Source organism: Athene noctua, chromosome 9, assembly GCF_965140245.1.
Source record: "Athene noctua chromosome 9, bAthNoc1.hap1.1, whole genome shotgun sequence".
NCBI lineage: Eukaryota > Metazoa > Chordata > Aves > Strigiformes > Strigidae > Athene > Athene noctua.
In genome coordinates this window covers 1,513,978-1,535,412 of record NC_134045.1, presented here as the reverse complement: position 1 = coordinate 1,535,412, position 21,435 = coordinate 1,513,978, and the positions used below count along the sequence as shown (strand labels likewise).

Here is a 21,435-nt window from a genome sequence, read left to right as displayed (position 1 = left end):
TAGCTTTGGGACTAAAGCCACTGTCCCAGTGTGCTGTGCAGCAGCAGGAGTCAGGGAGGGTGCTCTGGGGCAAGACTGAGCAGTAGAAGGAGTGGGAGCAGGCACAAGGTAGAGGAAGGAGAGTTACCAGTGCGGAGGAGGTGTGAAAAAGCAAGCATGGGAAACAGGGTTTCTTTATCCCCTGATAACGGGAGCTTGTGTCTTTCAGATGGGATCAGTCCAGGTCCCACACTGGCTCCAGGCCTTTGGTTTCAGTTTTACAACACTGAAAACTTCAAACAGCCGTAATTATCCCCCAGTCTAGGAGTACCCTTAGAGCCGTTTAATCATTTTAAACTTTCTCTCTTCTTTTTTTTGATCTTTCCTACCTGCTTTCTGGAGCAGAAAATCCATCTAGTGAGCACTGGAGAAGGACCAGTTGTCTACGTGCATCCAAGCAAAATAAATTTTGGCAGTATCCAAGTTCTGCAAGATGCCTCCCGAACTCTCCACCTCTCCAATCAGAGTGTCATCCCTGCATCCTTCAGGGCAACGATGGTAAGTGTCTGTGGAGCTATTTTCCAACAAAAATGACTGACAAGCAACCTGTGACTTAATTATTATATGCAACATTTGCATATCACTAGATGATTGAGAAAGCAATGTATTCCATCACAATGCAGCAAGAGGAGCCTGGTCTGGGGGCAGTTTTAGCTGGGGGACCCCTGAGTAAAACAGAAAATTTGCATAGATGCTTGAGCAGAAATGAGTCTGGATCAGTGTTGCAAGTTCTCCCTTTATTTTGTGGAAGGTATTTAGCTCTAAGACTCATGTGTTTGGAGCTCTGAGACCAAGAGAACGCCGTGGCCCTTTGCTCCTGAAAGGGCATGGGTTTCCACACGGTTTCCCTGTTAGATCTGCATTTGCTTTGTGCCGAACTGCTGGTAATGACAGAGACTAGGGTGTGAGGTCTGGCCTCAAACTGCTCGCAGTGAGGTGAGTTTCACACCTGCTGGGTGTCAAACCAGCTGGGTTGTTGCACAAGAACATAGTGTAATGGTGGTGTACCTACGGTGGAGTCCGTCGCGTTGCAGAGCACCTCTGGAGACTGGCTGCAGAGAAAGGCTCTTTAATCCTGGAGGCTGCGTAGGGTGAGAAGCTGCACGGCCCAGGGAGGGTGGGTTGCTCCTGGCAGGGGGAGCAGGGCTGATGCAGCCAGCACGGGCTCGTGCGCTGAGGCCAGGTGGGGTGTGCTCCCCACTGGAGGGGGATCTGTGAGGGGCTTGAAAGCAGGGTTCGGAGGGGGTTTGTTCTTCTCCGTGCCAGGTGGGTCAGACTCCTGGGGCTGGTTAGCCCAGGCCTGGCACTGTGGACTGGGTGTTGTGGATGGAGCATCAGGCAGTGTGTGAGAGTACAGGCTCAGCCTCCTGGGCCGAGGACGGGGCTGAATTTCCCTCACGCGGCTTTTCCAGCTGTTTGGGGGATAAATGTAACCTCAAAGTGGGGGATTCCCAGGGCATCTTGCTTTGATTCCACAATGAAAACCTGCTTTCCATCTCTGCAGAGAGCAAGCCACCTGGGGTGGGTGGTGCTGGTGTGTGAAGGACGGGGTTTGCGTGCTCATAGCAGGCCCTGACCCGCAGAGCTGCTCCGGCACTGCTGTCCGGCCTCACGCCTGCCCTCCCTCCCCGGGCAGCCTGTGTGTCCCGGGAGGCTCGCAGGGTGTCTCTGCCTCTGCATTGCCTCAGGGCCCTAAGGCGTGGGGCTGGGCAATGAGTCCTATCCTGCTTCACTGCCATCTCTGCAAATATTGTGGCTAATCAATAAATAGAACAATAATAGCAGGGGGGTCAGGGATGGTTTCTTGCCCTGCAGTAAGGGTGGGCTCTGCTGCTCCGTAGTCCCCCCCGCTGACCCCACAGGCTTGACTTACCCCACCGTGAGCATCTCGGCTTCTCAGGACAGCTGCTGCTCTCACGGAGGTGTTCAAGGGAGCAGGTCCTGAGAACCTGCTCGATCAGTCGTTTCAGCAAGGGCTCTTCAGACTCTTCATCCCCCCGATGCTGAGCTCCAGGGGAGCAGCACTGCGGCAGGCGAGGTGTGCTCCAGCTGCTCCCTGCCCGCAGCAGCTGCCTCCTTTGGTGCTGCTTTGCTGCCTCAGTTGAAGTTTCGCCCTTTGCTGCTGCCTTAGGCTGCCTGGCCGTTTATTGAGGGGAAGAAGAGAGGACTGAATAATTTTGGAGATAAGATCTGAGATGCAGTCAGGTGCCAGGGTGAACTGCACACGTACCTCTGAGAGCAGAGGCAGTCCCTTAGCCTTGCTGGTGGGTGACTTGGGCATCCTGCATCCAGTTGTGCCCCTGAGCCCAAGTCTTGTGTTCTCTAAGACAGAAAAGCTGCTGCTTTGATTTCCTGCCCGGAGATTGCTGCAGGACGGTGAGCTGTGATTTCCCTGTCTCCTGTTTGATGGCTGATCTCGAAACCGTGGCTGTTTGCAGTTAGGCTTAGAGATCACGGTCCCTGCTCAAAGGAAGGAGCTATGATTGACATTTTCACAGCAGCATTGCATCAGCAATGTTACAGCACGCTGACTGTCAGCTCAACAAACAGAACAAGATTAAATAAAGGGACAGCAACAGGGCAAGTATAAGTTTAGTATCTTGTTCGAAACAGGAAAGGAAAATGCTGTAATGCAGATGGCCATGGTGCCACCTTGGTGGTGGTATCAACCATCACATGCAAATTGCTGTTCCTGTCAAGTCAAGATTTCTTCTTGCTCTATGGGAGAAAAGAGCATTATCTGAGCAAGGCAAGATGCTTTTTTTGTGGGTAACAGTGCTGTGCCCTTCAAATGATATCTGTAATGCTATTTAGAAATGAGTGTTGAATTAACTTTCCAGGATATGGGCAACACTGGCCCTGAATATGGGGTCTCTTCCAAGGTGAGCAGAACTTTTGAAGATAAGATGCTGTCCTGGTTCAGCTAGGATAGGGTTAAGTTTTCCCCAGCAGAGAGGGGGAAGGGATCTCCAGCCAGGTTATTCATACCATGCTGACCTCAGGTCCAGGCGCGGGAGCACGGGAATTCTTTTTCCTTTGTGGCTTTGGTGACGGGGAGCACGGGGCTGTCTGTAACCATTGCGGTATTTCTCTGTATATCTTTTGTCTTGTTTACTGTTATTACTGTTTATTGTTGTTATCATAGCTACTGTTGTTGTTCAGATTGTTTATTACACTGCTGTATTAAATTTCTTCTTATCTCAACCCGGGGTTTGTGCCCTACTTGTATCCGAGGGTGGGGGAGTGACAACAGCAACGTGGTCTCCGGTCCCGGCAGGGCCTAAACCAACACAGCCTTTTTGGCGCACCAACGTGGGGCACAAGAGGGTTGAAATAAGAATCAAAAAGGGACAGACCCTGACCAGAGTGTGCTAGAGCAATCTGTTGGGTGCAGTTTTTCTGTTTGTATTTGTACGGTTTGATAAGACAATGTTTGCAATGCTGGCCCACTTGCTTGCGTGGTGGAGCTGGATTATTCCTTATATCCACTGTGTGTTCTCAGTGCTGGTGTTTGTTATCAGTGGAAAATGTGTAAAGGGTCTTATTTTGCTGTACTGGCTCCTGACTGCTTATAATGTGTTTGTATCGCTGGGGGGGGGGCGGGCCAGTACCTGTTTGCCGTTTGGGCTTTTTTTAGGGGTCTCACCCCCTCTGTGGGTGAGCCAGGGGAAGAGATCCTCTCGGTTTTTGAGAGTTTCAATTATCCTTGGAGCCTGCAGGGCAGTGTGATTGCAGCACAATGCTTTCTGAATGCCTGCCAGATCTTGTTTTGGGCCATGCGGCGCTTCTCTAACAATAGCAGTGCCTGGAAACCTGCCCCGAGGTCAGATAATAGTGAGTGGCAAGGGGTGTGGGAAAAGATGGGCGAAGGCCTGAGTCGGTGGGCACCCCCAATGCTTTGGAATTTCACTCCCAAACAAATGCAGAACCCTGAGAAGCTGATGGAGTGCTTAGAAAGGGTGTGTTACCAAGCTGGCAAAACCCAGGAGACACAAATCGCTGCAATGTGTTGGGGACTTGCCCATGCCTACCGTGTCCTCTTTAATACCACCCACTGCCCTCAGGGGGGAGAAAAGGCTACAGAACCTGAGAGTGAAGTTACTGGTACAGTATCCGGGCCGGGGGAACAGGCAGAAGCAGTATCAGTCGCCTCCACCAGCACAGCGACTGGGCCAGAGAGCCAGGCAGTGCCAGTGTCAGTCGCCCCGATACAGAAAACAAAATATACCAGAATGTCGGCTGGCAAAGTGGGGGATGGGGATGAGCCAGGCCCAGCACGGGAACAGAGGCACAGGCTTAACTCTTTCCAGAGCTGTCTCACCAGAGCCTCATGGTGCTCCAAAAGCTCACCTTTTAGTTTAGGTTTTAAAGGCCATGTTTTGCTAATGCAGCAGTACCAATTTGCTGATTTCCAGCCAGTTTGGTCTTGCCAGAGCTGGAGGGAACCATTCATTGTAGCCACCTGTGCCTGGAAACACACGGCATCAGTCATGAGCAGGGGTCATGGCCAGGAGCGTCAGTCTTGCCCTGGTGACAGGTTGTACCAAAACCTGAGGAAGGTGGAAGGCTGCGTCCCTCCCAGTGTCGCACAGGCTTAGGTCCAGCAGGCTTAAGTCCAGAGCATGTGGCTCTTAGAAAGGGGAGCAGAGGTGTGGAGGAGACCTTGGAAAAGGTGCCTGAAACCTGGCCACAGGGGGCAGTTTGGTTTTTATCACGTTAGGTATCTTATATGAGTTCATGCCCTTTCAGAATTGCTGTTTTTTAGTAATGGAAGAAATTGTTATCCTGCTTGTCTAGGGAAATTAAACTTGTCGTATCATGCTGTACCTGTTGGCTAAATGAATTAAAGAAGAGTAGAATCTTCAAGGCAATTATGCTCCTAAAAGCAAGAGTGACTCAGGAGGGTGCTTTTCCCAAAGGAAAAGCAGGAGGAGTTTGGTTATCAAACCAGGTGGCCCTGATCTCCCCAGCCCAGCGAGGAAGCGCAGATGGGTTCTGGAGGGGTGAGCTCTGGACCAGGGACACAAATGGAGACAAGTTTAGTTAGCTCGCTCAGCAGTCTGCTATTGGCTGAACCAAGCTTGACAAGTTAGGCTCTGTTGTCAGTGGCAGTGAGTGCCACACTACTTTAGTTTTTTTAGAGGCTCTGCCTTTTGATTTCACAAAACATCCCCTTGATGGTGCTCTGGGGCAGAGGCTAAACCAAAGTGGTCCCCATCCGTGCTTTTGCCGAGGAGATGCTGGTGCTGAGGTGCCAGGAGGTGGCTGGTGGTTGGTGGGAGCATCCAGCCAGCCTCGTGCCCTGACCTCCACCTCCTGCTGGGGCTCGGGGCCGTCTGGGGCTCTCTTCTGCCACTGGCAGTTTGTGCGGATAAAGAGTAGCTTTGAAATGAAGAACGCAGGGTCCCCCACCTCAGGACCGCTGAAACACCCGGGAGGAGGCTCTGTGCACAACTGATGTGGGACGGGGTTTTATTTCCCCTTCATGGGCAGCCTCCGTGAGGAGCTATGGGTCGGCTGACAAAGGTGTGAATGCTCCCTTGCTAGGGCTGTGGCTTGGTAAAGTACAGCTGCATTTTAATACTGAGTTCTGCTTCCTCTTTCACTTGTGCAAGGCCAGAATGACCAGATCCCTTAATTAACTAGCTTTATGCAGCTTCTAGAGAACTGAGTGTGGTGGCTCCTCAGTCGTCCCTTAGGGCATCCATCCCATCCCAGCCATCAATGCCATTCCATCCATCCATCCATCCATCCATCCATCCATCCATCTCTTAGATGCACAGTGGTGTCTTATATCCAAATTCTGGCAGCTCTTATTCGCAGTGGAAATCTGTCCTGGGAGAAGCTAATGATCTCAGCATTGAGCTTCTTGAATAAGTGATTGATCCCCACCCTTGCCCAGCACTCAGGGACTCTGTGCAAGCTCCTGCAGGGACAGAAATAGCCACTGTTTTTGTCTATCCAGTGCACAGGGCTGCTGGGTTGTGTTCTGGAGCATTCAAGGATAAGCGAGTAGCAGGGACGTTATCAGAAGTTAGATCGTGGTCTTCAAAGTGGGGGGAATTTTTAGCGTGGCTCCAAGAGATTCCTTGTCTCTGGGACGCAGCCTGGATCCACGTAGGCAGAAGCTGACCTGGAAGCCTGAGTGAGTCTGGCCCGGCAGAGCCTTTTGGTCCCGGCAGGTCTCCTGTTCAGTGGTGCACTGTGCTGCCCCGTGCTGCCCCTTGGACCCACACCAAATGCTAACGGAAAGAATGAGGACACGATGCCATTCCTGCTCCTCTGGAGTGGGCTGTTGGCCCTGGCTCACCCTGGGAAATTCAAAGTCTGGCTCCATCGAGACAGCCTGTCATTATTCCTCAGTCATAGTTTCTTGGGTACAATTTACTGCCTGGCTTGTTGCCAAGCTTTGATAAATGAGCTTTGCCAGATAGCAGACATGCAGATTCACCTCTGGGGTGGAGCTATCAGGTCTCCTTTTCCAGTGAGCTACCATGAATCAGAGGGCAAAGAAAAGCTAACAGCCACCGGCTTGGTGTGAACGCCTTGGCTGGGTAGCCCTCGGCTGGTGGCAGCGCAGTGGATCCTCTGAGGCTAGTGATGGGCTGCGCACGGGATGCAGGGGCAGCAGAGGAGGGGTGGTGGGATCCTGTGTGAGGCCCCAGAGTTTACCCTGTGCCAACAACCTTCCTTCATCCCATTCTCATCTTGCTTTTTTAAAGACTTTCTTTTGCAGCTCTAGAGGACAAATTAAATGGAGCAGAGTTGATTGATTTTGCCAGCACTTGGAATAATGTTGATGCCTTTGGCATGCTCCACCTGGGACGCAGGTGTGCAGACCCGACCTGCTCTCCATGCAGGGCACAGCCAGCCTAAGGAGCTATCCTAGCTGGGGCATCCTACACACGCTGCTGGGACGCTGCCTGCTCAGCAAGTTTTTGCTTCCCTGGCCGCAGAAAGTCTTACCCTTGCTAGCAGAGGTTGCTTTGGGGGGTTATTTAAAATGCTTCCCAAGACTTCAAAGTGCTGCTTGGTTTTCTGACAGTCTTCTCCCTTGGGCTGGCTGGTGTCCTGTTAGAGTTGAGTGCTGCCAGCCTGACGGATGGAAACTCGAGCTAACCTCACCTGGATCGAGCATTTGCTTGGATCATGTCAGGCCTCCAAGCACACTGTTGCTTTCCATTAAAAAATAAAAAAGGCGGGGGGAAACCTCTTCTCTTACAATACTGCAGGGTTTTGGGTGAGCAGTGCCTGTCACCCCAAACACAGCACTGAAGTGTGGGGTGCAGGCACCACCACCACCGTGATGGACACTTGGAAGCTGTACATCTGCCTCCCTGTGCATTTCCCGCTGGCCAGGGAGCACGGTGTGTGTTTCCTCTCTGCAGGCTTGCTCCCTGGGAGCGTGGTTTTGGAGGGGCTGGGGTCCAGCACCTTCACTGCCCCAACTGTGGAGGGAAGTCCATGAGAAACCAGAGGGAAGAGAGTGCTTGGAAGCTCGGGCCATGCCTACAGGGCACGTGCCTTCCAGTTTGCTTTCTGCTTATTGCTTTACTGCCCTGCTGTGAACATTTATAGCTGAATTTTCCAAAGCAGAGGGCACTGGGGCACCTCACTGCAGCTGGTGATCAGTGGGAACCGAGTGCTTCAGTTCTTCGGGGGCTGTTGAGAAGCACTGAGTAGCTCTTGGGAAAGAAGACGTTGGTGTCAGGGTTTTGAGCAGCCGGTTTTGCAGAGTTACTCTTCAGGCTCTCAGCAGTATCCCCCAGCCGTGTGGCTGCTGCAGTGGGATTTGAGCAGTCCTGGCTTCCTCTGGCCTTGAGCCTTTATGCCAGCCCAGCCACCATTGTCAGGAAGCCAGGAGAGGTGAAGTAGCTTCCCTTGGCGTGCGCTCCAAAAGAGAGACTGGAGGAGGAATAACCTCCTCCTGAGGATGAGCATCCCTTGGGTTGGGCAACACTGGGTTAATGAAGTGAGTCTGTTAAAGGAAGGTAAAATACAGGTTGTAGAAGCTCCTGCATAGTTGTTGTTTCCAGCTTGGATTTAGGGAAATGGAGCCTCTCTGGTTTTTATCCTCATATCTTCAGCCCTTCCTTTTCCTGCACCCCACAAGAGCCCAGGGTCCGTGGTTTCCATGCTAAGTTAGTGTTTGGCTTGTCTTACAGGCTCGTGAATGCTCGTGCTGGAGGATTGAACCCAGTGAAGGAGTGATTCCTCCTGAGACAGAGGTGTCAGTAGCTGTCATAGCAAGCTTGGATGACACGGAGAAATTCAAGGACGAGGTGAACCTGTTCATCGAGAACAGCCACACCTACGTGATCCCCGTCCGGGCTGTTGGCATTGGCACCACAATTGTCACCGACAAACCCTTTGCTCCGGAGCTCAACTTGGGACCCCACTTCAGGTAGGGTATCTCTCAGCTTCTGCTGTGGGCTCAGCAAGGGGCAGTTTTGCTGTAGTCCTTCAGGCTGGTTGTTCTTCAGCGCTCAAGGTCCTGGCTCTGTTTTCCTGAAGCCCCAGGGCTTCCTTCTGTGGCCATTTGAAAGTTGTTAGATACCCTCAAAAGCCACCAAAATGGAAACCAGTTGTTAAATTGTCACTGACTTGTCTTTAGTTATAATACATCTATTTCCTCACTTGAACAAAAAGAGATTTGGAGGAAAACAGCAGGTCCTGGAAGCCTCTGGGTGGAAGATGCTACATTACAAGTATAAACACATTTCCCTTTGCAATCATGTTGACTGTTTTTCCCTTCCCTGTGGAGTATCATCTCGCAACAGCGGAACGCCTTGGTGGTAGCTTGTTAGCAGGTCCTTGACTAAATTAATGGTGCTGTTTTGTTTGCCCTCTGCCCAGCGGTCCTGAGGAGCAGCAGAATTTCTTTGCCCCCTGTCATCCCTCATTTGCTCGCCTTCCCCGTCTCCCCTGCCGGGCTGCTCTTCATCAGACGTAGTCGCTCTTCCCTCGTCTCTCCCACCGGCTTTCCTCGGCGTCACCGCCGCAGCGGAGCCTGAGGCGCGGGCAGGCGAGGGCGGCACTGGACCAGCTCTGGAAGGGAGAGGAGGAGAAGTCCACTGAGTTTGGGCAGGATAAATGGAAGGTGTTAATTAAAGAGCTTGGCTCAAAGGAGGGGGTTCACTGGTCCTAACGCGTCTATCTGACCAGGCCTGTTCCTGTAAATGGGAGAAAAATAAGCCTTTTCAAAGTGCTGCCTGCTTTGTGTTGGACACCTCTTAGGATGAGAATAATAGTCTTTTTGAGGTGCCTGTTATTTTCCCTGGCTGCAGAGTGTCCACAGCGGTCCAATCCCTAAATTTGGGGGTAGAAAAAGCAGGTTGATCCTACTCTTTAGGATAGATTTTGGGGGGTTAAATATGCATGCACAAGCCACCCACATACGCAGGGACATTGCAGGGGGTTGGTGCTTGTCCAGCGTGTCCTGTGCTCTGTGCAGCCACAGACTGGCTACCCAACGGAGTGGGCGATGTCAGTGTGATTTGTGTCATGGTCCTCTGCCCCCCTTCACGTCTTGCTCTGCAGACTCTGGAGTTGTTGCCTTTGCTGTCGGCTGCAGAGCTGCCCCAGGTGAGCTGAGACGGGACCCAGGTAACATCTCAGATGAGTTGGGCTTTCCCAGAGCCACAGATTCTGCATCCACCCAGAGCTTCTCCAGGCTTTCGTCTGTGCTGTCCACCACAGAAACCATTTCACACTAAGCTTGTACGCATCATGTTTTAACAGTCTGTTTCAGCGGCTGGTTTGTTCTATACTCTCAGGTCTGTGCATTTAGCTGCCTGGGGCAGGCATGCATTTTGTAAGCCGTGTATTCTGTCCTTTTCAGAAAACCAGTAACTGTTCCAGGAACAATTCACGTCCTGGTCATGCTCAGATTTATAGAGGGTAAAATAATTACTCCAGACGAGCCTGCAGTTAGTGTTTCCTTACATGAAGAAATCAATTTCCATTGAGTATTCATTTTGGTTTATATCTAGCTCTAGTTATTAATCTCTCATCGTTGCTCCATCCCCTCAGCAGCCAGACCTGGTCTTGCTGCCATGTTTGATTTGGGGAAACTTCTGTTGATCCTGTGTTCTCACAGTGCATTTATCTTCCTAAACCACAGCACCAGCTGCACTGTTCAGGCAAAGGACGATGTGTTGGGGGTGATGAGGTTGGATGCTCCCTAAGGGACTGGGGGTGCCAGGGCAGGGGCCCCGCCAGCAAGGCAAGGGGTGCCCAGGTCACCGGAGGGTCTCTAGGCTGGTGATGCTCTGTCTGCAGCAGCTGAGATGATGATCTTCATGCAGCTCTTCCTTGCTGTACGCAAACAGAGCAGCTGCTGGATGCTGATAAACTTAGGGGCAACCAAGGTCTGGCTTTTGCTGAAGCTTTGAGCTAGGTCAGCCTTTTTGGAGGTGCTTTTATTGCTGAGTGTGCAGTCGGGTAATGCCATCAGGGTGCTGAAGCCGGGTGACCGCTGGGAGATAGCAGCTCCCGTGACTTTTTCCATCTCTTTTCCCTTCCAGCCTGGATCCCTGCTGTTACCGCTTCAAGATAACAAACAAAGGACGGCGCACCCGTTGGCTCTACTGGTCAACAGCAGGTTCTGGCTCGTTTCGCCGGCGTCATCGTGTCCCTGCTGTCAGCACCACCGAGGGCCAAGGTTCCTCCCAGAGCCCCAGACCTGCCCGCCCTGGGTTTAAGGTTCAGCCACTGAGGGTGGAGCTGATGCCGGGCAAGACTACAGAGATGGTGCTGGAATGCTTCTCCAGCACTCCTCAGGTGAGGTCCCCGCCGAGGGCTGAGCCTTCCCCATCAGGAGCAAGTGCTTTCAAGAAACTGTTCTAACAGCACAAGCTACCATGGCAGCACCAGCTTTCCTTGCTGGCCACTGTCAGTTCCTAAGGGTTTTTCATGTTTCCATGGCTACTGTAAACCCAACCTGCTGATACCAAAACAGACAGACTGAAGGAGATATTGCTACTTCAGGGGCAAATGGCAGGTTACAAGGTGTCATGTGCTGAGGCAGAAAGGAAGGGCAGAGAAAATAAGTTACGCTTAGACTAGGAGCACAGGCAGAAAGTAAATAACAAAGTGCAAAGTAATGTATTTGGGGGAAGCAGTGAGTAAAACAAAACACCTGTGAAGGGAGGGAGTGTCTGGGAGTAGCATCATTTTTCCTCTGTAGACAAGCATGGGCAGAGGGCTTGTCTAGCACTGAGTCCTGGAGCAGAAAAATGAACACAGTGTGTCAGCTGTAGCGATCGGGTGATGTTCATCCACGTGGGAAACTGTTTGCAGGGATTGTTACAATTGACAGCTTGACTTTGTCAGTATTTCCATAACGGCTCACCTCAGTCTCTCAGCCAGTCCCGGGGTGCCAAGGGCAGCCAGGTCTCGCAGCACCCTTGGATGGCAGCTCAGGGGGAGAGTTCAGCAGGGTCACGGGGTGTTCTCCTCCCTGGACTCTTTATTTCCAGGGGAAATCCTACTCTGCGGAGAAACTTCCAGCTAACCCTGGTGTGCATTCCCTCTCTCCAAGACTGCTGGGCACAGATGTTTAGGCGAATGTGGAATAAATCTGCATCAAGCTCCTGCTGATACTTGTGTTTTGAAAGGTGTTTTAAAGGGCTGCCTTGGTAGGTAGCTTGACGAATACTTGATTACTCACCTAACTGACTGCAATGGGACTGTCCCTGTGCAGTTCGGAGCCCAAAGGTTTTGTTGAAGCAGGGAAAAGAAAGGAAATAAAGTGATCAGGGTGCTGGAGAGGCTGTCCTGCCGGGAAAGCTGAAAGAGGATCTGTGAGCTGAGCTGTGGCTGCCTGGCTCCTGCAGTCAAAGCCAAGACCCTGGGAGTGGGCTTTCCACCTTCCTCGGGTCTTGAGAACTTAATACTCTTGAGGTTGGTCAGAAGCCCAACTCCCTGCATCGCACATGCAGCACAGATGGTTTTGAGTCTGTAGGCTTTGAGGAGGAGTTGTGGTGTTGTAGCAGAGGGAAGAGTGAGAAATGAAGGGAGGATTTTGGAGAACTGAAACCATGAGAAATCAGGAAAAAGTCTTAAGAGCATCCAGCTTAAGCAGAGGGTTTTCATGTAAACTGCAAGACCTCTCTTTCCTGGGGAGGTTTCTTTTAAAACCAGCTCTAGGAGGGCACAGTACCTGCTAGGAATGAGTGGCCCCCTCTTTACCTGAAGGCAGTCTGCCTATTTGGGTTTTTCCTATGGATCCTGTCCTCTAAGCTTCCAAGGGAGGGTTTGCTAGCATTGGCCCTTCTGTCACCTGTTTCCCTTAATATAGTTGCATTTTTAAAAATTTTTTTTTAATAAGTTCCTACAGCTTTCTGTAAGTATTATGCCTGGCAGTGGGACAAATCAAAACAGTAATAATTTGGGGCAGGGACTATTACAGTTGTAGCAGCACATGACTCACAAGGGCTTTTTGTGGATAGTGGGGTGTGGCATTACGGACGTTTGAGAGCAGAATAAATGGGATGCAGCATAAAAAGAAAAGGGGGCTGTTGAGGAGCCCAGTGGCTGTAACTTGATGGCGGTAACAGGGTCTGTGGTTGGGTGGGCAGCAAATACAGTGCGTTTTGGGGACGCCCTGCTGGGCCCCGCTGGGTGACGGGTGACTCCTCCGTGCAGGTGGTGAAGGAGCGGCTGCTGTGCCACGCCGTCGTGGGGAGCAAGGCAGAGAAGGCTCCGATAATGGAAGTGGATGTCACCTGCGAGTTCATCGCTCCCATCCTGCAAATGTCCTCCAGGGAAATCACTTTCCGGGTGGAGAAGGTAAGTCTCTGGATTTCATCCTGGCACTGAAGAGCATGGCTGGTGACTGAAAGCCTGGTGGGGCGTGTGCTTGTGTTCGAAGGAGGGAGTTAAATGGCTTCTCCAAGTCTCTGGGGCTTTGACTATTGAGCTGAGCGGGACCAAGATTTTGCCATTAACACTGAGATCAATATTTCGCCCCTCTGGGATCGGGAGCAGTCCCACCAGCTGTATTCTGCCTTTTTGATGTGGAGACAGAGTTGAGCTGCTGAGCCAAGGGCACAGGGCGAGATGTGTGGGACCCACGAGAACAGCGTGGGCTTTGCACAGCCACCTCGTGTGCTGGGGCTGAGGTGGGCGAGCAGAGTGCTGCAGCTGAGCGATACTAAACCCCCTCCTCACCCTTCCTGAGGGGCTTCGTAAAGTAAGCGAGGGTGTTTTCAGAGATGGGACTGGTTTTTAACTTCACCCAAGTAAAACAGAGAGAACAGCTGCTCTGCCGAGGGGGATCATGGCTACTTCTAGAGAGACACCAGTTCCTGTACTCGGGGTGAAGGGAGGCTTCTGGGGATCCTCCAAGGCACGGTGATGTCTGAACACCGATCCTGTAGGGAAGCTGAGAAGAACTGAGATTCCTGTCAGCTCTTCAGGCTGATGAGAAAAACCTGTCATTTTGTCTGTTTGCCTTCTCTGCTCTTGGCATGGATGGTAGCTCTTTGCAATTCCCCAAGCTTCACCTTCTTCAAAGGACCCGCAGACATCCTTCAGCTGCAGTGATGATAATGCCAGCGCAAAGCAGGTGCCCCTTAGCCTCTGGATCCTGACTCCTGCATCACCTTTCCCTCTCCCTTGAGGTGTCTGAAAAAGAGAAGATACTTCATTATTTAGTTTCTGTGTTTTCAGGCCTCTCCTCTGGTTCCCAGGCTTCCAGAGAAGCACAAAATCCTGTGAGGAGGCAGTTCAGGTTTAATTAGAAGCTTTTCAGCTGTCCCTGATGTCTGCCTGTGGTCTGCTTGATGCCATGTGCTCGGATTTGTTGAGTGTTATGACACTGCAGCTGTTTGATGTCAATACATCCAGAACAAGTTTCCCAAACACTGTCTAGTTTATATAAACCATGCAGGAAGCCCAGAGCAATGCATAAACAGGAAGAAATAGCTTAGGCAGAGCCGAGCTTTGAGGCTACAGACAGCTTGTCACTGGAGCAGGGGCAGCAGGACACCCGTTGCAGCGCCACTGTTGAGGTTTCTCCTGGCTGTATGTGCCTGTAGATGCTCAAAGCCAACCTTAGGCTGCTGCAGGCTCTCCACTGTGGGCCAAATCCTGCTCGCTTTTCTCCTCTGAGCAGCATCACTGCTCTTATGAGGCTACTAGAGCTGACAAGGTTGTAAGAAATGACTATGTGAGTGAAAATCATCTTGTGCCATTCTTCTCAAGAGGATAGAAAATGGAGACAAGTGCTCTGGGTTCACTTTCTGCTATTGGTCTTGTTCATGCAGCTGCCTCCTCTCAGGGTCCTATTCCCTCCTCTGTGTGCCAGAGTGTTTCCCTGTCCCCGGGGGATGCTGTGGTTTCTAAACATGAAAGGATCTGATATACTTAGAGAAAAACCACCTAGAAGGATAGAAACTAACAAAAATAGTGAATAGAGGTGTATGCACTTCTGGGGTTGAAAAACTTGAAATGCATCAGAAAGGGAAGGAGTTTCGTGGCTACTTCATGTTGTTTTTTCCCCTTGTGTCCTGTTTCTGTAGCAACCTGGTGATGTCCTAACTCTGCAGCACCAGCCTCTTTCTTTAAGAAACGCCTCCGCCCTGCCACTCAGCGTCGTCCTGGCCTTAGAGCAGCCCTTCTTAATCTGTGACGCGGAGCGGCAGCCCCTCTCTGCAGACGCTCAGGTGAGCAGCCGTGGGCCCTCCCGCTGTGGGGTTTGAAGAGGGGGGGTGTGGTGGTACGTTTCTGTTGGGAGGTCCTCTAGCAGAGAAGTTTATTCTTTAGACTCAGCAGTAGACTGGCCTGAACTAAGTCAGATTTGAAGCAAGCTGCTGAAGGAAACGAAATATCATCTGAACTGGGGAAATACATCCTGGCTCTAAGACGTGAGGAGAGGGGAGCAGGCAGCTAGGCCTGGGCAAGCCGTGTATAACGGTGTCTCTTGGAAGTCACTGAGCTCTCCAGCAGCCATTCTCAGATACCCTCCAGAGCAGCTGGCTTTCCTCAGGGGCAGCCCTGCCTCCAGGAAGGCTGAGGAGGCTCCTCCAGCCGCTGCCTGGCCCCTGCCCTGTTGTTGGAGGAAGGGGCTGGACATGGGCTCTGTTAAACGTTGTAGGCACGGCCACTGCTTCTGTGCTGTGCCAGTGACTAGCCCCTGCAAGGGCGAGGCTGCAGTGCCATGCTGCTTGTGCTGGGAGGGAAAAGCAGTTCCTCTAGAGCTGGGGCAAAAGGCCCTGGTGTGCCAAATGCTGATTTAGTGTGTATTTAGCACATCGCTCCTGGGGGTCCCGAATTCAGCAGTAGAATATTTATTTTCCTCGTGTATTGATGCAGAGCACAGGGACATGGGCCTGAGATAGTCTCAGACAGAGCGTGGTGGGGCTTGCAGTCAGGCACACACTGTGAAGAAAACACAGGATGAACTGAGAAGCCTACGCTGGGGTCACACATTGAACATTTCCACGTTTCGTGCTTCCAGACCTTGGGACTTCATCACACTGGTGATTAATACTCTTCATTTCCTTGCAGCCCATGAAGCTGGAGATAGGGGAGGAACTTCTTCTCTCCATCAGATTTAACCCTGCTTATAAAGAGGATTTGTGTAGCCGGGTAGTGGAGAAGGTTCTGAAGATACAGTTTCTGGAGCATCCTCATGAGGAGCAGGTCACCGTTCGGGGAGAAGTCTGCTTCCCAAATCTCCATATCCAGCCCACGGCCCTGGACTTTGGCTGCATCTTGAATGACACCAAAGATGTGCGTTACATCGAGATGACCAACTGCAGCCCGCTTCTTGTCCAGTACAACTGGTCCTTCCTGATGGACAGCCGCGTGAGCCAGATGAGGTATGTGCCCCTTTGCTCTCTCCTTGAAGCTCTTCTCCTTCCTTGTGTCCTGTTTGTGCTTTGCAAAGACCAAGGCTGTTTCCTTGTGGTGTGACAAATTGCTTTCACCTTTCCCTGGGGGAGTAACACCTCCCAGCCGTGGTCGGGCTTAGGTGCTCAGGGAATAAGTGATCTCCACCAGTCTGACGCTGGGAAGGAGACAACGTTCTCCAGCCAAGCTGGGGCTGTGAGATGCTACCAACACTTCCTGCATTGTCCATAACCTAGAGTCCTGCTTTATTTCTGGAGCTACAAACCCATACCTAGGCACTGGGACAAGCAGATGTATGATTTTTCTTCCCTGCCAACCCTATGTGTTGTCATTTTACACTAAGAACCTACACAGTCTCTTGCTGCTGCTTTACTGTAGCCCCCATACTGGTTCCCCTGGGAAGGAAGGCTGGTGTTGGAAAGCTGCTTTCTCAGACCTTTGTGGCCTGAGGCGAACACCACACTGGTGAAGTGAGTTTTCATCGTTAAACTGCACCATCACATTCCCCAAACAGCCATTTAGTGTCTTACAGGGAAAGGGCAGGTTCTGCTGCAGCTGTGGGTGCAGCTGTAGGCGTTGGTGGGAGCACTTGTCTGAACGTCCTGGGAAGCAGGGCCAGCCAGCGCTGGGCTGTGGTTTACAAGCCCAAGAGCAATCTTGCAGTTGTGCTGGAGCACATTTATAAACACATCTCTAGCAGTTCCTCCCGCTGTGGCCTCTCTGCTTAGTCAAAAGTCTAGTCTGGGCAGTTTTAATTACAGTAGCAAATGTTTTTTCCATAACGCCCTAGGAAACCCAGCAAAGTTAACCATTGTGTGTTGAAGTGCTGCCATTACAAATAATAGAGATCATCAATAATCAGGTTTGTTTAGAGAATTGGGATCTGGCTCAGAGGAGACAACCTACTGGGAACTGGAGATTAGCTGTGGCGATGAGGAGAGCTTGGGGGAGAAGACCTGGGCACGGGGGTAGCCTGTTCACAGCCGGATCTTACCGAGTAACAACCAGTCTTTAGTGTGGCCCTTCTTGATGCATGGCACCTACCAGAACAGACCCTAAAATGCAGAGGAAAGCCCACAGAAGCAGGTGGAGGGAGGTGGGCAGGGAAGGAGGAGCAGAGCTGTAAGCCCAGCCTGGAGGCCCCTGTCATCTCCTGCTAAATTAGATTAGGGTTTAATTGCAAGCTAGAATGAAAATCTAATTTTGATGATAGACCAATGCATATAGTTTATAATAAGAGAGAAGCAAGCACGTTACAGCAAAGCCTGTGTAGAATTAATTCTTCTGGGGCCACTTGCTGGCCAGTTGCCTGTCTATCTTTACTCTTTTCTTTCTTTAGAACCAATTTAAGGTTTTGGAAATGTGAACGCTGAATCAGCTTTCAGCTTTTAATTGACCCGTCTCCACCTAAACTGGCTTTGGACCTGAGCCTGCAGGTGCTTGTTCTTCCAGGGGATGCTGGGTCACCCAACTCTGCTGAGTCAGTAGCAGTTGAGGGTCCTGAGCATCTGGCAGGAGAGCAGCCTCTGCTCCGAAGGGCTTGGCATAGCCCCTTCACTGACTCGTTAGCACTGGGGATGTTGTGGCAGCTCCCTTTTCTGCTCTGTATGTTAATTAAGCAGAAATGTACTTTCTGTGGGTCCCTCAGCAGACACCATGTGATTCTCCATGGCAGAGCTGGAAATGAAGATGGTCTCCAAGCTATTGACACCTCAAGTTGCTCATTAAGAGCCTGGCAGAAGGGCAGCATGTCAGATATTATTTCTGGTCCACATTAAGAACTGTTAATATTCTAAATTATCAGATCAAACTCACCCAGTCTGACAGCAAGGGAATCAAACACCAGGTCTCATGAAGGTGAGATCAATAGAGTTTAACCATCCATCCATCTGACCTTGCTGGAGCCCATCATCAGAGACTCCCACCATCGATCAGACACACACGTTTATTTTGGCCAGGAGAGAACAATGTTCCTCTGCCTGGACAAGACTGTGTGCTTAGATCTTTTTTGCTTCAAATTGTTCAACCTATTTTTCCTACTTACCCTTTGATCACTGCTGCTACTTTGAGCAGAGCAATCATATAAGCAACACAGTCCAACCATTGCTGTGTGGTGGGACGTGCCCAACTCACGCCAACCCATGGCCCTTCTCTGGCACTGCTGAGCCATCAATCTCTCATGGTGACTCTTCTTCTAGACCTCTACGTGGTTAGAGACAGACTGAGAATACGTTCTCCTCACCCCTTGGGCCTTTGATAGCTCAAAGCTGAGTTAAGCCTTTGCACCACGATGTTTTCTGCGGCGTTGGAATGGGTCACCAGAGTCACCCAGCAGGAGACTGTAGGTCTGGAGTCAAATTCAGAGATTTCATCATACTTCCTACCTTAAAGGTTTCTTTATGAAAGACTGATTTGTCCCCCTTTCTAAGGGCAGTATCTGGCTCCTCAGCTTTGTTTGGGTTTCCCATCAAAGGGAAGACATTAAATCTCAAAGGATATAGAAGGATTTTCTTTGAGACCTGTGACAAAGGCTGCCAAAGCCTCATCGCCAAACTTCGCTGTTCTCTGGAGTTTTCATCCTCTATTAAGGACCCGTGCCTTGTCATTTACTTTGAGCATTGCTGTTCCTGCATCACCTCTTTGTCCCCTTCATGCAAGACACGTTTCCTCCCTGGGACAGAGCTGACACACACCGAGCAGTCCGTGTGCCAGGATGGATCAGCAGGGAGCTCTGCCCCTCTGTGGCACCTGTCCAACCCCCTCTGTGTATTGATCTGGCGTGTCTGGGGAGTGGGAACTTCTTAGCTACAAATCCAGTGTAATGAATTGCCAGTAGATTCTTTGGGGAAAGGGTTTGTTGAGCTAAACATGTAGAAAATCACTCTTTCTTTTCCATCCAGGATTTTCTCGGCCAATGTGTTTTGAACCAACCAGGAGCCTTTCTCCTCCCAAGTGGGTTTTCCTACAGCATTAGTAACTTCTCATTCCTCGCTCTCTCTCCTTCCATCTCAGCCTTGTTACTGACCAGAAACCCCCAACTCTCTGTTACATTTGATGGGGTTTCTGCTTTGTTGTTTTTGTAACAAGGAAGAAATGGAAAATGCAGGCAGTGAACAACAGTGCAAGGTACAAATCTGACAGCAGTCCCCTGTCAGCCAGCGGAGGGGAGAGGGAGCAGCAGCAGCAGCAGCCTGTCCATCCGGAATGCACCCATCCACTGTGCCCCTGGTCTGGGGAGTCTCAGATGGGTGGCAGTAGAGCATACCCCCTCCTCATCCCCCCGGTGCCATCAGCTCCTCGGGGCAGTACGTTTTGGGCTTTGGAAGCCCCATGGGTGCTACTTTTCCTGCTTAAAGCCAATGTTTTGGTCCACAGTGCTTTCTTTGCCAAGGTTTTCTTTGGCCACAGCCACCAGCTCCATGTGCTCTAGGAGCCACTCCATGCTGTGACAGGCTCTGTTAAATGCGCGTGTTATAAAAAAATCATCTCTTATCCGCCTGATCCATCTCCTCATCCCTGAAAACAGCCACAGTGTGAAGACCCGCTGTTGCTACTGCCCTTGTAGCAGCGCAGGAGCGTTGATTCATAGAATATCTCAAGTTGGAAGGGACCCATAAGAATCACCAAGTTCAACTCCCTGATCCTTGCAGGACCACATAAAACGAAATCATATGACTAAGAGCATTGTCCAGGTGATCCTTGAACTCTGACAGGTTGCCACGCTGCTCGCAGAAGCAGGTGGGTTGCTTTGCCAGCTCAGAGAACAAGTAGCAATTGGGTTAAGGCAGAATGGACCCCGTGTTCACACAGCCCAGGTGAGGACTTTGGGATGTCGGGGATGTATCACCATCAGTCTGTGTCTCCTGACTTGGACAGGGAGGCAGCCAGGGGCAAAGAGAGGGCAAACCTTCAGCTCTCTACAGCACAGCAGCCTGGGGAGGACTTCAGGTCCCAGGGAGATTTAATGGGGCTCTGCAAAGAGTGGGGCAGCGCAAAGAGATGCCCACCCCAGAGTTAATGGTGTAGGCTGGTGCCGGAAGGATTGGTTTATTTCCCACCATCCGCTTCTTGTAGCAGGAGGCAGGAGTCCCGGGGGGTTGGGCACCCCAAGGGTCCTTCTGGGCCAGCTGTGACATGTCATGCATTTTTGAGAGTGCCTGACTCAATTAATGCCGCCTTTTCAGCTGCTCTGCCCTCAGGAGAGTCATCTTTCTGTCTGTGTGAAACCCTTCCAACTGTGAGCTTGCTTTGCTTGCTTCCTCTTCGGTGGGACCTGTCACCTCTCCCTCACCCGCTTGCCTCCATCACCCCACAGCTGTCCCCAGCTGTCCCGGTGTCACCTGGACCAGGCCAATCCTGTCTGCTCGTCCCTTGCCCTGGCCCCAGGAGCTCAGTGGGGCCATTGGCCTGTGAGCACGCTTCCTGGGAGTATTTCTGCCTTGCTCTTGGTAAAGCAGGGGGTAATGATGTTGTGCTGTGGGAGTGACCTTTAGTAACTCAGCAGTGGCGTTAACTCACCTTTTACACAAGGCGAAAGCCATGCACAGCCTTAGATCTGTGATTTCTGCTGGTGCCACAAGCCCTGCTCCTTCTGGACAGGGGATGGGTGGCGGTGCTGGCGTACTCAGCGGGGTGGAGCTTCAGCATCTGAGTGATCTGGGGATGTGATCCTAGGAAGTACATGAAACTGGAGCTTGTTTTGGTTTGCTTCTTCTTCTGCCTTAGTTATCGTTGCTGCTTTACCTTCTCCTGTCTTTCCCCGCGGTGACCCGCTGCAGAGCCCCGTTGGGAGGGTGTGCTGTGGCTTTGCTGCCCACCCCGGGCGTGCTGGGCAGCCTGCACCAGTGCGGGCCAGTGGAGGCACCTCCTGGGGTTCAGCAGATGCTGTCAAGATGAGCGGGGACATTTCCTTCTAGGTGAGGACTTCAGGACATGGGCCGTCATTGTATCTCACTCCTTTTCCTCGCTCAGCTCTTGGCACCGTGGAGAGACTGTGATGCAAGCTGGTGGGCAGAGGGGCCGTGGTTGGCTTTTCCTGTGGTGCAGCTGTGAGCCCCTGTGCTCTGGAGGGTGCTTGGCCGGGGGTTGCAAGGTCTTTTTGTACTGCCGTTGGGTGCAGCGAGGCACCCAGAGCACATGGGTGCCTGAGCAGAGCCCAGGTACCTGCTGGTCCTCAACCTCCAGGATGCCCCAGGTCAGGCTTGAGCTGCTTTTTGGCTTCCTTTAGGGTGAAACTGGCCTGCCAAGCCCGCCCAGCCTGGCCTCTACCACCTCAGACTGTCCTGTTCACCCTTTTCACAAACTTGTTGAGATCCAGCTTCGGCCTCCTGCAGCCTTTCCCTAAGGAGAGGACATTGAGAATCTCTCTCTTCCCAGGGCTGGGAGCCTCCTGCTTGCCTTTCTAATCACCCAGGAGCTGGTTATGCTCAACCACTTCTGCTCCCCCCTGCTTCCTAGTATTCTTAACCCTTGCAGCCATAGCCTTTGTGTTTCCGAGCTCTAGCGCTTGTCCCCATGAAGGCATCCTGAAACGGTGAG

The 21,435-nt window shown here is 51.6% G+C and overlaps 1 protein-coding gene across 1 annotated transcript in view; it reads left to right on the top strand.

Annotated features, from left to right (window-relative positions):
- Window positions 1–21,435, top strand: part of LOC141963908 (hydrocephalus-inducing protein homolog) — a 106,175-nt gene that overhangs the window by 54,030 nt on the left and 30,710 nt on the right. Inside the window, 6 exon segments of the mRNA XM_074913644.1 lie at window positions 385–537; window positions 8,205–8,443; window positions 10,566–10,821; window positions 12,688–12,831; window positions 14,565–14,708; window positions 15,553–15,866. Of these exon segments, the coding sequence (XP_074769745.1) occupies window positions 385–537; window positions 8,205–8,443; window positions 10,566–10,821; window positions 12,688–12,831; window positions 14,565–14,708; window positions 15,553–15,866 (1,250 nt within the window).